General features: G+C 39.3%; 2 protein-coding genes across 2 annotated transcripts; one reads left to right on the top strand and one right to left on the bottom strand.

The window, feature by feature from the left end:
* Nucleotides 1–6,887: 6,887 nt before the first annotated feature.
* On the top strand, nucleotides 6,888–14,731 carry LOC100708615 (neuronal acetylcholine receptor subunit non-alpha-2). The gene is made up of 6 exons (XM_003444585.5): nucleotides 6,888–7,495; nucleotides 8,482–8,633; nucleotides 10,811–10,855; nucleotides 11,233–11,342; nucleotides 11,871–12,783; nucleotides 12,890–14,731. The coding sequence occupies exons 1-6, from the start codon at nucleotides 7,429–7,431 to the stop codon at nucleotides 13,061–13,063; spliced, it is 1,461 nt and encodes a 486-aa protein (XP_003444633.1). The 5' UTR covers nucleotides 6,888–7,428; the 3' UTR covers nucleotides 13,064–14,731.
* Nucleotides 14,605–16,053, bottom strand: LOC112848227 (uncharacterized protein C3orf85). Its single transcript, XM_025911614.1, has 5 exons — nucleotides 15,911–16,053; nucleotides 15,748–15,783; nucleotides 15,376–15,500; nucleotides 15,219–15,304; nucleotides 14,605–14,912 (listed from the first exon to the last, which is right to left on the bottom strand). Exons 1-5 carry the CDS (start codon nucleotides 16,047–16,049, stop codon nucleotides 14,834–14,836), a joined length of 465 nt encoding a protein of 154 aa, XP_025767399.1. The 5' UTR covers nucleotides 16,050–16,053; the 3' UTR covers nucleotides 14,605–14,833.
* Nucleotides 16,054–16,829: the final 776 nt, after the last annotated feature.

The following is a 16,829-nucleotide window of genomic DNA, read 5'->3' as shown; positions in this document are numbered from 1 at the left end:
TCCTGAAGTACAATCAATGTGTCATCAGCTGGACTTGAGTTATCTAACACACTGATGCAAATAGGCAGAAGACAGGAAAAAGGCTAAAGCAAAAGTACAAAAGTACAAAATTTGCCTTTTCTTACTTCCCTGCTCTTTTCTTTCCTCTTTCAAAGGTCAAAAGTGAGACTGAATGTCCCTGTCAGCTCTCACAAGCCTACACACACACACACACACACACACACACACACACACACACACAGCAAAAGTTCACGCCATCCAGCCCTTTCCCCTCAAGTCACATTTGTGATTATGGCTTTGAATTGGCCCACACTGCAGCTCCCAACGATCTACTGCTCACACTTAATCCCTACTTGTGTCTACACACTGAGCCTGTACACATTAGTGTTTGGGTAAGAGTGTGTGTCAAAGGAGACCTGGGAAGATTACCAATGTCACCTGAGGAAGTGAGAGCGAGAAACACACACTGAGACAGAGAGGGTGGAGATAGTGACAGAGTGAGTGTTAATGCGAGTCCATATGAGCACTCGGTAGCAAGTGTCTCCCTACATACGGATTATGGCGTGCATGGAGTCCGGTTATAAATATGAAGATGAGCAGCAGCCGTATCGCGGACACACATACTATCCCATCAGTCTCAGTCTGCATCCAGACAGGGTGATTTTAGTGCCACAGAATGAAGAGCTCATCCTGAGAACTACCAAATACTCTAGCTATATTTGGACAGTATGCATCCAATTTACCTAACAGCCTCTCCTCCAACTTATTGCAGCATTTAATAGGGAACAAATAAAGAGTCCTTACAACACCTTCATCTATAATTTTATCCACTAGACGAAGATGTTTCCCTTTGATGTATTTGGATGCCACTTATAGAATATGTTGAGAAAGACTCACAAATTGGCTGCTTCTAGAAAGCTGCAGCCACTCAAAGCTGAATTTGTAATGGTGTGAGTTTGATATTTTGCAGCTGCACTGTGGATCTTTCTTGAATGATTGGACTTCAAGAAGGGACTTGGTGGCAGTCAGAGACCAAAGCAGAGTGCAGCAAAGCTCTGGGTGGTAAATTCAGGGATAATACATTATTAAGCCGGCCACATGGATGAATATTTTACATGATTCTTCACTGTTGACGCAACTGTTAGCATCCAACTCCTAGATATGAAGAGTCCAGGATGATGAATTGCTTTTGGGGTTTTTTGTTTCAGGTTTGAGGTTTAAGGACTAAAGTAATTAAAAAAAATCATAAAAGCATAGTTTTGGCACACATTTGTTTTCCATAAAAAAAATCTTGACATTTTTTCCCCAGATGAGTTTCTCTTCATCTTTTCTCATCTTCTGTCTCTTTCTCTAGCTTTCCATGTTTGCCTTGTCCACTACTTACAGGGATTCTGCCCACTGAGTTGCAGGGAGTGAAAAAGGGACATCTGCAGAGGACCACTTGAGCATGCTTGGGAGAACTGGGGCGGGGTTGTAGGGTGAGACAGGGGCATACTGCAGAAGGGTGGATGGTGAATTAGGGTAGTCTCTTGTGTAGTTGGGAGCAGAACGGTACATGCCTGTGGCCAGTCAACCATGGATAAGTAAAGGAGACTCTCCGCTAAATAATTCATTCCAATGGGAGCCTTCTGAACCCACGCACACACGCACACACGCATGCAGGGTTCTCTCGCACACACAAACGGCTGCTTCTTGAAGTAGAATGCTGCAACAGCCTTACACCAAACACACACTCGGCAAAGAGCAGGCTTCTAATTTTACTCTTTGATGAATATTTGCAGACGGATGAAGAAACATTGTCTTGGAATAAAGAAAGAACATTTTGGTGGAACAGCGACAGCAAAAAATGCTTCAAGGTTGTTTTTGGCTTGTGAGCAAACATCACAGAGAAACACATACAATACTTTGATAAATCAAGAAACAATCTGAATCGTTCATCACTGAGTGCCGAGGCATTTACAGACCTGATTCCTAAAAAGATGCTGCATTAAATGTAAATTTTAAAAACTTTCCAAGCATTTGCAAATCTAATAAAGCTACATTTTAGTCTCAACAGAATAAAGAAAACATGTCAGATGTTTGAACTAAGACAATGTTGGGACACGGACATGTTTACCACTGTGCAGAATCCCCTCTTCTTTTAACAACAGTCCATAAATCTTTGGGAACAGAGGAGACCAGCTGCTGGACTTTTGACATAGGACAAGAGGCAGAGTGCACCTTTGACAGGTTACCAGACTGTCACAGGGCTAACACAGACAGACATTCGCACTTACAGGCAATTTAGAATCACCAGTTACACACCAGAACAGACACACTCCAAACAGAAAGATGGTGGATTCGAACCCAGGACCTTCTTGTGGTGAGGCAACACAGAACTGCACCACCATGAACCACCTGCCTTGAAGGAAACCCCCCCAAAAACCAAAAACCCAACTTTTTTTATATTAAAATTATATCAGTTTGTTCAGTTAATTTTAATGGCCTGAAATTGGAGAAAAATAGCTGAAATTCTTAAATAGTTAATACAATATTTTTGTAAAACCCCTTTAATTAAAGTTGAAACTCTGCCCTCAGTCACGTTTTGACTGTTTGATTTCAAATCCACTGTGGTGGCACACAGAGTCCAGATGAACAGGGAGTGTTTTTTGTCTCAGTAATTATGAGCATAGCTATATAAATACAGCAGCATGTGAAGACAGATTAGGCTAACAAAGACAGAAATATGCAAATGCAGATTTACATACTTACATATTGGCACATGGAGCAGCACAGGTGAAGAGACACAGTTTCGTACCCACATTAAGTACATAGAAGCACTCAAACTTGCACAAACACATAAAGACAGACAACCATATCTGCAAAAATTCAGATTACAGACACACGTGCAAAGACGCAGAGCACAACTGACTCACAACTTATGACTACTACATTTTTCCTGAGCCATAGTCATTAACTCTTTGCCTACTAGCTACTCCTACACAGACAGACACACACACACATGCAAACACACTCATTTTCATTTCTTAGTGAGGACATCTCATTGACATAATCCCTTTTTTATTCGCTTACCCTAACCATCAAAAATGAATGCCTAATCCTCAGCCTAAACCCAACCATAACCTGACTGTAACCCTGACACTACAACCACATTTTGATCCTCAAAAATGCCTTCAAACTCATGGAGATGGGCATTTTGTCCCCAAAACGCAGTCTTTTTTTTCATATCTTAGTGGGGACATCTAATTGACACAATGCTGAAGAGTTCTGAAGATTTTCTTAAAAAGATTAAAACATTTTTTGTTGTTTTTTTGTACTTGTTGCATTCAAATTCTTAACATGTCCCAGCTCTGACCATCTGTATCGCCTTTGAAAATCTGAATATTGTGCTTAATCTGTGTCTATCAGTCTGTTTGCTTTCCCCAACAACCCTTAATCAGATCATTTTTAAACTTGCTGTATCTGCAGCCCAGTAAATGTAGTGCTGAGCTTGAAGTTGCTTGGGTAAGTTCTGTAACAGTCAGTGTTGGTTTATTTGCATACAATATTACAAGGAGATCATCATGAGGTCACAGATGATACTAATAACAATGATTAATAATATCTGAACTGTGGCATTATCATAATTTTCCTATAATGAAGATATTTAGCAGCAAAGGTGAGTGGCTCCATCTACTGAATGAATATGAGAAGAAGACCCCAAAAAGTATGACCACAAACTGAGCACTGCACTTACTCTGGTAGTCACATATAGATGAATGAGTTATTTGTAGGAACTTGCTTTTATGTTCTAACAAAGTGAAACAGGTATACACAGATGTTTATTTCTACACAGACAAATGCTGTACACATTTCTGCCGCACTTGATCTTTGCTCCTCCGTCTTTACACATTATCAGAAGCAGACAGAATTGTAACCCTGTCTGAGCGGCTAGAGTTTCAAACGGTGCTCCGTCTTTTCTTTTTCTCACGTCAGTCAGACGAAAACAAAAGGAAAATCAGTGTGAGCCTCTTAGACTGAAGTATCATGTTCAAGGTCAATAGTCATGTTGTGACTGTGTGTCAGCGGAGTGAGAAAGCTCACTCTGCTGCTAACTTTTTCCACTCCAGCGTGGGTGGCCCTTGAACTGATATTTGAGCCCCAAAGGGTATAATGGCCAATTTGTTTTAATCTCTCATTCCCTCCCTCCCTCTCTCACACACTCCCCTTTCTCTTTTTATTCCTCTGTTGTAAGTTTGAGCTAAATTTGAAAGATTTTTGCTCCTCAGATCTGGCCAGAATCTTTGCAGCTTGTTTGCCCTGCAGTTCTTTTGTGCTTCAGAAGATTAAAATATCAAATGACTGAACCGCTATATTATTGATGAGTTTTGGATTTTTTTTTTCATCAGACCATTTTAAAGTTGGACTGACTTGGAAAAAGTTTGTATCCTCTCAAAGCTGCTATGAGGCCATCAGGTTATGTGATTTTTTTATTTAAAGTGCTGGTGATAGCATAAGTGAAGTGGGGTGCTGCTATTAGACTACTGACTTTGTGTTTCCCTTTGAAGTCTGTGTGAGATTGGATTTCCTTCGCTGTAACCCCCTCCTTCCTTTATGACCATTTTTTAAAACCCTTAAAACAACAAACACATTAAGATTAAACCCCCAGGCCTTGGTAGTCGAGGCTTTTTCCTCTTATTAATTCAATATTTTTGCACCCAGTGAAATTATGCAGACTTTAATTATGGGCTCAACAACGGCTGAGAAAACAAAAACAACACCAAACACAGTCAAGAAGAGAACACACACACACACACACACGAGCCGAGACAAACAAGCGCCAACATTTTTGTAAACACACGGATGCTGACAATGTGCTCTCTCCTCACTTTGCGTCTTCACCATCTCACTTTCTCACTCTCACACACATACATCAACTAACACATACATATGCAAGCATGTTGCACAGCTGCCCACAGTCATCTGGGAAGAGACCAGCAGGTTTCAAGCCCGTGAGAATTTATGTTTCTGAATGATTAGAGGCGAGGCGGATGGGTCGATCTCGGAGGCAGCAGCTGCCCGCCTCACAGCTCCAAGTGGAGCAGAAAATCAGGATAATTTCATTGTGATAATCAGCCTCCCGTTATCCCAGCCACTTCAACCCAGGAGAAGCAGGAAAGGAAACACAAGGGAGCGGGAGTGTGAGATAAACATATATATAAGTATATGTGTGTGTGTGTGTGTGTGTGTGCATATGTATACTAGAAAGAGAGGAGGGAGGTGAAAAGGAGGAGGAAATAAAAATACTGAGAGTTCCTGTCTGCTTAGAGTATACCTGGATGAGTTGTGGAGACTTCTTTATATCTATGGAGCTTGTACCATTGATAACACCCTTTCGATGGCCTGACAGCATTCAAAGCAAGTATCCAAATCCCTGAATTTTAGCATACAAATAATAGCTTTATATATGCTGATATTTTAAGATGATTGTTGCCTGGTTTCTGCCTGAGTTAACAGCGATTTTAAAACTTTAAAGCATCTGTGTGTTTGTACATAACTAAGCAATACTAATGTGTTTGTATCAGATGCTGATTTCACACCTCAACTAAGCATTTCTACAAGCTCCCAGATGTCAGCTGGTATAGGGCAGTACTGATTTCGCATCACACATTTCTTTTCATCTAAAGTGTTGTTGTTCTCAGCTATGAGTTGTAAAGCATGTCTGCCATCTCACCACCAGCCTTGTCTTTGACTGCAGGGATGATAATAAGTTTATGTTGCTCTTGGCTCTCCTTTTCTCACTCCTATTCTATTGTTTTTGCTTCTAAGTATCTTTCTTTGTGTGTGAGTTATGCCTTATGTTCAGCTGTTTTTGTTCTGTATGCCATGAGTTTGGGTTTCCTTTCCTTTTCATGACCACCATCAGTGTTTTTGTTCAGTTGCATGTAAGGGCATGCCTCATAACATGAAAATAGTGTTTCTGTGTCTGTGTCTTACATGTATGCAATCATGTGTTTGAATTATGTAGTTGTGACCCAGCCTGTACCCCCCGCAAAATTTTCTGTCTTTGGCACTTAAGCAGCTGATGACTTTATCGTGATTAAATATTCAGACTGATGTTTGCAAACACACTTGACCTCTGTAAAATACACATCACAATCAACTTTCACTACATATTTTTGTATATCTGTGTATAGTTGGTATTAGGTAGAGGAAACTAACAGACAAACTCATGCCAGGGTGAGTCTCAGCAAGCTTGAAACTAGACAAACTAATCCCATTGGGACATACTCAATAAGCTTTGACTGATTGCATAGTTATAATGTAATGATAAACCTGGACCTCGGAGACAGAAAGGTTCCTGCCGCATTACAGATTTGCTTTGAAATGTCTCACAATCTGATTTGAATCTTTTTGCTTCCTGTTTATGTCAATAAAACTTTTTTTGTATAACTTTAATTTGATGTATGAGTTTACTTTTTGCAAAAATAAAACGTTTCAAAAAAACTTTCAAACAAGCCTGCCCTTCACATACACTATAGGAAGCACTTTTAAACAACTTTATTCAATAATTTAAAGTTAAATATAACAGTGTTTCTACCTCAGATTCTTGATCCTGGGGAGAATGGTGCAATAAAGTGTAATAGAGCTTTTCCAAAACATAACAACAGGTAAAACGGATGTTATTAATGAAGGTAGGCTAGTCTCCTGCTTAGGTACATAGTATTCATTCATGTGATGTTTTCATGCACACATACAGGGGCTTTCTGCATTAAAGGACGGGCTTTGTGCTTTGGACTAAAAGGTGACGCTGAAGGAGCGGCAACCATTCTCACTGCACTATATTCCCTATATTATATTTCTAAAAAGAAAACTATAGACAATAAAATAAAATGCAACAAAAGTCATTAGAGGCGGGAATTTGTTTGTCCCAAGTCTTTTGCAAAATGTGCAAACTCTACACACAATTTAAAGCGAAAGCTCAAGACTTACATTCCGAGCAGGACTTTTCTGACTCGCTGTACTTTTAAACATCGGCTAGTAATAACCTAGTCCATCCTGAGGAAGTCAATAGCAGCAGTGAGCTAAACACAGTGATTTAGAGCATCTTTAAAACTTCACCTATTTGTCCGACCTGGGAATCCCTCCACCACCTCCTTCATCCTCCCCGCTCCCTCCCCTCCCTCCTCCTGCGAGCCACCCCGTCCACCGACAGCGGCGCTTCCCGTGACGCCTCGAACGGAATCAGATTCGGACACATGCGCTCTCACATCAGGTCCCTGCCCCCTGATACTCGGCAGCAGCAGCGGGGTTACTTTCCGTATACCGTCGAGCTCCAGCGCTGATGGGAACCTCGGGGTCTTGGACATATCGGTGTGCATAGCCTACTTATCCAGCTGAGCAGCAGTTATTAACAGGAGGCTGTCAGAGCTCTTCCCGGACAATACCATGAAGTTAGAAGTCCTTCTTCTCCTCCTGTTGGGTTTTTGCAAGCTGTCCCCCGCCAAGATTGCCGGTGAGAAAACTCTTGATATATGTATATATAAATGTAATATTTCTTTAGAGTACATACTCTATGCGCAGTAATGTCTCCACCGATTTGTTCCATTTTGTGCAACATCCGCTGATAGCTTTGATTAAACTCTGCATAAACTCCGATGACCTTGTCAAACGGAAAAGCACAAACTACTACCAACTGCTCACCACTGGTCTTATAAAGCAAAGGATTGTTTCGTTTCCCACGTTTCTTTTTGGATTTAAAGATTCAGTAACTTGGAGAAAGCGATGCAGACTTCTAATTGTGCTGACAACAACAAAACAGCAAAAGCTGCCATTTTTGTGGGATGAATTAAGCTTTTTTAGTGCAACAAGATAATCCTTTTAGCAGTGTAACGCAGTAATGCGATGGCCCTAGCTCTGCTTCTCTTGGAGCTGACTGGTCATCAGGCAAACAAGAACACAGGTGTCAAATATCAGCATCTCTGCACCTGTCCTTGAAAGTACAGCCAGAGCTTGTGGGATTCAGTCATCTGTAATGTGGCTTTTATGTTTGCTTGGTGGATCCTTTATACTATTTACCCTGTCAGATGATGTCAGACAGATGTGAAGCCAGAGTGGAAAAAAACAAAAACGCTGCAGGTTAAAGGTGGACACTCTTCCTCACCGTCCCTCAGCTCACACACATTAGTCCTTGCACATGATGTCCCTTGTGTCTGATATTTTAGATGTCTCTCTACATCAATATTACAGTTTCTGTTTCTCTGGTGACTTTATTTCACTGCAGACTGACTGATGGGCTGACTGCCCAGCTTCTGTGCACAGCCATATTAACCATTTATCCTATCTTGTTATCTCGTTATGCAGTGTGTTTTTTTAGAGGAAGAAAAAATGCTTTACTTTCTATCCCTGACACTTAAAATCAAGCTGGTGATGGTGAAAAGCAGCTGCAGTAGGAGCACAGTTGTTATTATTGTTGACCCACCTTCCCTCTTCTTGTTCCAGCTCCAAATGAGTTCGTGTCCTTGGCGGAGATGGAGGATGCTTTATTGAAGAACCTTTTCCAAGGCTATCAGCGCTGGGTTAGGCCAATCCAGCGTGCCAATGACACTGTTAAAGTACGCTTTGGACTCAAGATCTCTCAGCTGGTCGATGTGGTGAGACGACACACACACACACACACACACACACACACACACACACACACAAACAAACTGACATCAGTTTGCAACTCCTGTTAAAAGTGGCTTCCTTAGTTTGAATGAAACTAAGTTTGAATTTTACACGTTTTAGTCTTTCGGTCTTCCTGTGAGATTTGTTGGCAACATCCAAAGTAAAGAATATTGCAAGCATTGCCCTTTAACAGCAAAAACAAATCCAAGCATGAACATGCTTGGAAAATGCAATTACTGAAAAAGTATCAAGACACATAGTTGGATAAAACACGTGTAACACATATAAAAGAAATACAAAGAGTCTTGTTCCTGTTTCATCAGTGTCACTATGTGTGCTGCTGAAATAGAGCTCAAGCTATCTCTTCATATTTGTGACTACACAGTCTCTCTTTGGAGTGTTTCTTTAATATTTCAGAGAGTGACTGTGATAGGTTGAGATGGTTTAGGTGCTCCAGAGGAGAAAACTGAGCACGCTAATGGAGGAACCATGCTTCTTGGCTTGAAATATTCATCTCAGCCAGTTCATATTCAACTTTTCTTCTCTTCCTTCCAACAAACACAGCCAGAAATGAATTACATAAAGCTGTTTGTGGCAAATAGGAAAGGTTTAGGTTGATCTGTTGGATTCTGGGAAAGAGAAAGGGCGATGGAGCTAAACATAAAAACAGCAGCCTGCCTATGCTGTGTATGTCCCCTGAGTCTCTCTAGGCTGCTGCTCAGCTCTGTATTAGATTATGGTTCACCTCTGGTCTATGTGATCACCAAAACATTCAACTGAGTCTGACAGCTGAGGCCTGCGCTGGATACGCTGAACATCTTTGAAAATGTCTTTCTCACGTCTGCTGAGGTTGTTGAACTCTGTTTTTGTTATCAGCACAGCTTCCTGCACCCACTTTTGGTACTATGTTTTCTTTGTGTTTACTAAGAAAGTGGCAGATAAATCAGATTCTGTCAGATACAGTGGAAAACGAAATGATGATTTGGTTCACCTCAGTTGAGGGTTTTTATTCACTAAAACAGTAGCAGACAATAAAATATTTGAATGAAATAAGTGATCTTGGATTTCTTTGTAAACCTTGACTGCTGACATGTGCAGACCTTTGTTTATGAATCACTTAAGATATAAAAATTTATTGGCATAAAATAGTATTTTTGGACCAATAGAATCATGACATGAGGCGGATAAGGCTGAGGTATGCCAATGACACGAGAATTTGACTCAAAATCTGTGGCGGTAGGTTTTATGGAGTGATGAAACCAAATCTTGAATTTCTGGTTGACATTTTTGTCAGTATGTACAGAGGAAGTCAAGAGAGCGGTATAACAATGAGTGCCATGTTTTACAGCCATCTGTAGAACACAGCGCAGGCTCTGTCAGTGTTTAAGGCTGAACTTCAGCCTGTGGTTTTGGAAACTTTGTCAAAATGGATGAAATTATGAACCCAGGAAAGTATCATCAGGTTTTGATCCACTATGCAGTAACATTTGGGAAGCTTCTGACTGGCAGTGCCTTCATCTTTTAATATGACAGTGACCACACTGCCACTGCAGTAAAAGCATACTTGGATAGAAAAACACACAGTGGAACACCATCAGTCATGGATTGGCCTCCCCAGAGCTCAAACTTCAACATTACTGAAGCAGTGTAGGATCATGTAGATAGAGGGCACAACAAAGGGCAGCCAGTATCCAGAGAAGAGCTTTGTACATCCTTCAAGAAGCCTGGAGAACTGCTCCTGAAGAATACTGAATGACAATGAAAGTAAGGTTGCAGCTAACACAGCTGAAGAATAAAAGTGTCCGTGCCAAATGTTGACTTTCAAGCTTTGAAGAATTCTACAAACTCAGTTTTTGCCTTATTTTATTTCTATGTATACAGTCGCTGCACCTATTTCCCATTTTCCCTGAAAAAATGCAAAGACATCAGAGGTGCCTTGAGTCTTTTCCACAGTACTAAACAACCCAACCAAAATCAGCCAAACAAGCAAATATATTTCATTTTCATAGTTGCATTTTAATGTGAAAATCTGACAAATAATAAAACAATGGGTTCCAAAGATGATTTCTTTTTACATTTTTGGAAAGTATTTTTACATAACATATTTTCCCAATTTTAAATAATAATATTTTTTCTATTTTTTATGTTTTTTGTCTTTTAGGATGAGAAAAATCAACTAATGACAACTAATGTTTGGCTGTGGCAGGTAAGATAAAATGAACACAGGGTTGTTGGGCAGGAGCATGAACTATAGTACAGGATCATCCAAGAGACTGTTTATAAACATTTTCTCATAAATGTTTATAAACAGTTTATTTTTCATGATGCATTAACAAATAACACATGGTTTGCAGAGTAAAATGAGACTGACTTTTTGAATGTAATGTATTTTAAAACTAATATATAGACCCCGGATTTGCTTAAATAAGCTGTATGTATGAGCAGTTGGCTTAAAAGTTTAAAGGTATAGGCCTTTTTAATAAGTTTCATCAAGTTTAATTCCAATAAATACAAGCAAATCATAGTATTGTAGTATTGTTTATCAGTCTGTTGATGTGGCTTCCTGTGCTTTCCCTCGACCAGGAATGGATTGATTACAAGCTGCGATGGAATCCAGATAAATACGGAGGAATCACCTCCATCAGAGTTCCTTCAGAAAATATCTGGCTCCCAGACATCGTCCTGTATGAGAAGTAAGGTCACTCTGAAATTTCACCAATCCAGTGACTGATGATTACGTCACGTGAAACATGAGTCTGTCTGTATGAAAAACACTAACACAACGTGATGCTATCTATCTTAATTGCTTTTAAAAAAAAACTTTCTTTGAGTGTAACCAGCATGTTGTAATATAAATATTATAAATATTCAATCTTATACCTCATCTAAAAAACTAAAATAAAACTCAGGCAACACTGAGCTGTGCTCAGAAAGGCCACTCTGTTCATTGTACATTCACCCAATCAGCCATACATTTACTTGACCACTTATTAGTTTTGAGCCTGGCTTAGTTTCCATTGGTCAAGAAGCAGGGAGCGATTTGGACACATTTCTTAGTGCTCTCAAAGAGTCCCTAAATTTTCAATTTTCATGTGATTATCAGTTGAACTACAACATGTGCATAAAAAGGAGATGGATGAGTGCAAATAGTAGTATTAATTTAACAGTTTCATATAAATGGACTTATGATGAGAACTGACTTGTGTTTCATATTTCTGCAGTGCTGATGGGCGGTTTGAGGGTTCCCTGATGACCAAAGCTATTGTGAAGTACAACGGGGCCATCACATGGACACCACCTGCCAGTTACAAGTCTGCCTGCACCATGGATGTCACTTTTTTCCCTTTTGATCGCCAGAACTGCTCCATGAAGTTTGGGTCCTGGACCTATGATGGCAGCATGGTGGACTTGGTTCTCATGGACAACCAGGTTGATCGGAAAGACTTCTTTGATAACGGGGAGTGGGAGATACTCAGTGCTACTGGTGCCAAAGGAAACAGAAAAGATGGCTTGTTATCCTATCCCTTCATCACATACTCCTTCATCCTGAAGAGGTTGCCCTTGTTCTACACGCTGTTCCTAATCATCCCTTGTTTGGGTTTGTCCTTTCTGACCGTCCTGGTCTTTTACCTCCCCTCAGATGAAGGAGAGAAGCTTTCACTCTCTACCTCCGTCCTAGTGTCACTTACTGTGTTCCTGCTGGTCATTGAAGAGATTATTCCCTCCTCCTCCAAAGTCATACCCCTGATTGGAGAGTACCTCCTCTTCATCATGATTTTTGTCACCCTCTCGATCATCGTCACTGTCTTTGTCATCAATGTCCACCATCGCTCCTCAGCCACTTACCACCCAATGTCGCCGTGGGTTCGAAACCTCTTTCTTCAAAAACTGCCCAGATTGCTGTGCATGCGAGGGCACACTGACCGCTACCACTACCCAGAGCTGGCTCCCGAAAGCCCTGAGCTGAAGTCTCGCTCTGGAGGTCGGAGAGGCCAGAAGACAAACAGTGGTTCGCACGGACCCACGACTTCTGATGGGAAGGACGAAGAAGCCTGGGGCGCTATGTTGGAGAAAGCCATCTATTCGGTGCGCTACATCAGCAGACATATCCGTAAAGAGCACTTCATCCGTGAGGTGTGTAAAGTATTTATCAATAAACATTAAATTCTTTTGACAGATTAATGTTTATATTGCACATACTGTTTCTGTAATCCCATGTCTTATTTTTGCCTTTTCACAGGTGGTACAAGACTGGAAGTTTGTGGCCCAGGTGTTAGACAGAATCTTCCTTTGGGCTTTCCTCACTGTCTCAGTATTAGGCACCATCCTTATCTTCACTCCAGCTCTGCAGATGTTCATGAAAATCCCTCCTCCAACTCCAAGTGAGGAACAAGCTTCAGAGCAGTTACACTGACGAGGCAACTGATCATCTGCCTTCAAAGAAAACATTTTTTAAACATGGTACCACTGAGCAAGAAGAGCCCACTGCAGGCACTTTTTACAGGGTTTTGTTGACTATGTGACTCTTTCTGTTAAACCACTGTGTAAAATATACATGCAAATAAGTCATCAAGTCACTGTGTCTGTTTAGTCAATATCATAACGTTTCATCTGATTATATTGGCATTTTATTCTGGTTTAAGATACATACGACAACAGTAAACAGTAGTGTCACCTGTGTTCATTTTCAGCTCGCAAATTGCCAAAATAAAAAAAACAACAACAAAGAAATGCTTCATAAACTCTACACCAAATGGTATTTAGCTATCAATACACAAGATTAAGGTAAAACCCCATAATTGCCTTATTTTTTATGTTTTTAACCAACATCATATTTAATTTGATATTTTTTTCTTGAAATAATTTTTTTTCAAATTCAAAACAAATTTCTACTCTGGGAATTGTAATTAAATAAAACATCTATGAGGGCATTGTCAAAGCTATTATTTAACAGTAGGCTACTTTTTGTAGTAAACTACAAGAAAAATAATTTCTGCATACAGCCTTTAAAGTACCTTAAACAGAGATCCCACCACCTTGCAAAACGTTTGACTTGATTTCACACATTAGGGGAAATAAAGTATTAAAGGAAAGATACTTAACTTACTCTTCCCTGAGTGTTTTTTTTTTCATGTGACAAGGCATGAATAAACCTGAAATAAAAGTAATAAACAGTAAAAGTTAGATGAACTGACTTATTGCTGAAAATGATGGCCCTGATTTGGCCCTCAGGCTGTATGTTGAGTATCACCACACTGAAGCTTAAAAATTGTGCTGTTCTGTTTCAGTAGCATTTACTGATTTGTCATTTGTGTCGTCCTCATCAGATACATTTTTCTCACAGCAGACAAAGAATACATTTAAAGTAACAAAGTGTACTAGATTAATGAAAACAACCCAATAAAAGTTTGTTGTTTTTATTGTTTCGATGTACCTAATTAAACCAATAAAGCTGGTTTAAATACACAAGCCTGTTTAAGATAATGCTGTTTTTAGACTCGCTTAGAATCCAGCAAAAAATGTATTTGCTCATCATGTTGTTTGCAAAATTTAAGTCACTGCAGTGTCACATATGGTATGACTTATCCCCCCAAACAGGATCATTTTAATGATGTAGTTTTGGCTGAAATCTGAGAAGTAAAATCTGCATCTTGCAGCACCACCTGGTGGTAAATCTCATTTCGTTTGATTCTTCGAATACTGTTGAATACGTTTTAATTAATGGCATAAAATCATTTTATTTCCATTAATAGACAATCCCAAAACACTAAAGAAGCAAAATGTTCAGTTCAATTTACTTTGATTTTATTGTATGAAATTCTTGCATCATTTTTCTACAATAATCCAATAAATTTGACACAATTGCTGAAAACAACATTTTTCCCCATGCTGATATAGGAAATAATGGTCACGCTTCGTAACCAATGAGGCTTAACGAGTAAAAAAGCTGACCAATTAATGAGATTCTAAGACTTTCTGTCCAAATGTTCCGTTCCTGTCAGGTAGTGTGTTTGATCGCTAAACCTAGTACAGTTCAGGCAGGCTCTGAATGGAGAACATTTTCAGAAACATCCCATATCAAGTAAGTCTTTATATACTATTCTAACTATATATTTTGTATATATGCTTTTGTAAATCACTTTTTATGAAATGTTTTCCATTTCCCAGTCTTCTTTTTTCTTTTCTACCCGTTACGACCGGTCAGGCTGTCCAGGTGGGCGCGTGCATTGCGCAGCATCTCCATATACATCCTGTTGTTTTCGCTGCAAAGTAAAATAAAATGATAAAACATATATACATGACGAATATTGACTTTAAGTTTGTGTGATCAAAAGTATCATAACTATTAAAAGGAAGTTACAGTGCTCATTGAAGTTGGGCACGCTGACCGTTAAAACAGTAACCATTGTTGTTTCCTTTGCAAACGTGTTTGATTTAAAGTTATGTAAGTAATGTACTCGATAAACATACATATCAAATGATAATGCGTTACCGCGACAAAGTTGGAAGAATATGACAATGAAACATTCAAATGTAATTTAATAGCGACAAACAGTTACGTCACTCACGTGGCCACAGAGCGGTCAAACATCAGGTTGCTCATGTCCATGTAATACTGCGCATCTGTTCGAATGGCTGTCCAGTACTCATTAGCCTAATGAACAAACAATTACGATTCTTAAAGTGACTCACTCTATATGCTTAGAACATTTCACTAACATTTACCTGCTCCTGAACGGTGTAACCCCACTGGTTCTGAGAGTAGTTTGGATCCCAATATCCTGCCTGTCTCTTCAGCCTGATGAATCGCTTGGCCTCCTCTTCCTTCAGGAAAGGGGCAGCAAAAACCCCTAAAAACATTAACATTGATGGATATAATAATACTTGTGGGCGCATATATTAAATACAAAATCCTAACAAAATTTACACAAATAGGCATCATGGGCGAATCCTGGATGTTAAATAAGTCTAGTAGATCTTTTTCTTCACAATGGATGTTAAAATTTTAAAACTATAATTTTCAAAACTATGTTTCATGACTTTAAATCTACAACACCAGCACATTTACTTGCAGTAACAACAGAGGAGAAAGCTTACCACTCAAAACAGCCAAGAGGATCACAAACTTCATGTCTGTGAAATTATGAGTAAAGAAAATGTTTTAGAAGAAAGAGAGAAATATGTAGACATCTAACTGCTTGAGCTGTCAGGCGTAAATACTGTAAAGTTTCATTAAAACGTGACAGAAAGGGAGATTTACCTGCAAAGGTGTCATTCGTCTGAATGTGTGAGTGTTTCGGCTTCAGCTCAAAATCCATCAAGAAAAGTGAACAACACTTTCCTTCATAGATTTTTTCTTTAATACCAGAAACCAGAAGGGAATGAAAGAACTCAAGCATCAGGCCAGGCCGGTCACTCTGAGTCAACATTTACATTTATCTGTTGCCAGCAGACCAAACAGCAGGCCTCCCCCCACAGAAGCCAGGCTGTGAGATTCAGCATAGAGATGTTACTGGCTGTATTTTTAGGTCAAGACAGTCACTAAAACGTTTATTCTGTAAGACGTGTTTTGTTTAAATAAATTAAAATTATTGAAGAAAAGATGCTTACAAATGCTTTTTTCTAGACACAACTATTCTTTGCTTTTTGGCTGCATTTTAAAACCCTTAAAAAAAGTTATGTTGAACTTTAAAGGCATTATTGCATCAACTTTTTCCACAAAAGATTCTCCACTCATGTTACTTTGAACTCTTATTGCATTATATTGCAATAGATATTCTTTTCTGTTTCAAATGGTATTACTAAATTCCTCATGTTTTATGTTATATAAATAACCATATATTATTGAACGCATGACCTATTTTATAGTCTTGTAGAAGTAAAGCTTGTGTGTGTACGTCTACATTTCTACCACTAGGTGTAGTCCTAACCACACGGACTTTTGGTTAGAGCGTTCACTCTCTGTGTACCATTTACTCATTGTGTGACACAAATGGCAGAACAATTGCCATTTTTCCAAAATAAATTTTGTAATCTGTGTCGGCATATTAAGAAAATACGTTTAAAAAAAATGGACCGTGAAAAAAAACACCTAAAGAATAAAACAAAACAAACATAAATGTGGCCAGATGTTGGTGCAGTAAACTATTAACATAAAATCAGGAGTAAAACTGACAAAA

The sequence above is a fragment of the Oreochromis niloticus genome, linkage group LG2 (genome assembly GCF_001858045.2).
Source record: "Oreochromis niloticus isolate F11D_XX linkage group LG2, O_niloticus_UMD_NMBU, whole genome shotgun sequence".
Classification (NCBI taxonomy): domain Eukaryota; kingdom Metazoa; phylum Chordata; class Actinopteri; order Cichliformes; family Cichlidae; genus Oreochromis; species Oreochromis niloticus.
Note: the sequence above shows the minus strand (reverse complement) of the source record. Positions and strands in the feature narration are given on the sequence as shown.

Coding starts and splice junctions, on each gene's coding strand:
- LOC100708615 (XM_003444585.5), top strand. CDS start 7,429: ATGAAGTTAGAAGTCCTTCTTCTCCTCCTGTTGGGTTTTTGCAAGCTG. Junction 10,856..11,232: donor CTAATGTTTGGCTGTGGCAG/GTAAGATAAAAT, acceptor TCCCTCGACCAG/GAATGGATTGATTACAAGCT. Junction 11,343..11,870: donor GACATCGTCCTGTATGAGAA/GTAAGGTCACTC, acceptor ATATTTCTGCAG/TGCTGATGGGCGGTTTGAGG.
- LOC112848227 (XM_025911614.1), bottom strand. CDS start 16,049: ATGCTTGAGTTCTTTCATTCCCTTCTGGTTTCTGGTATTAAAGAAAAA. Junction 15,784..15,910: donor GACGAATGACACCTTTGCAG/GTAAATCTCCCT, acceptor ATAATTTCACAG/ACATGAAGTTTGTGATCCTC. Junction 14,913..15,218: donor TTTGACCGCTCTGTGGCCAC/GTGAGTGACGTA, acceptor TTTACTTTGCAG/CGAAAACAACAGGATGTATA.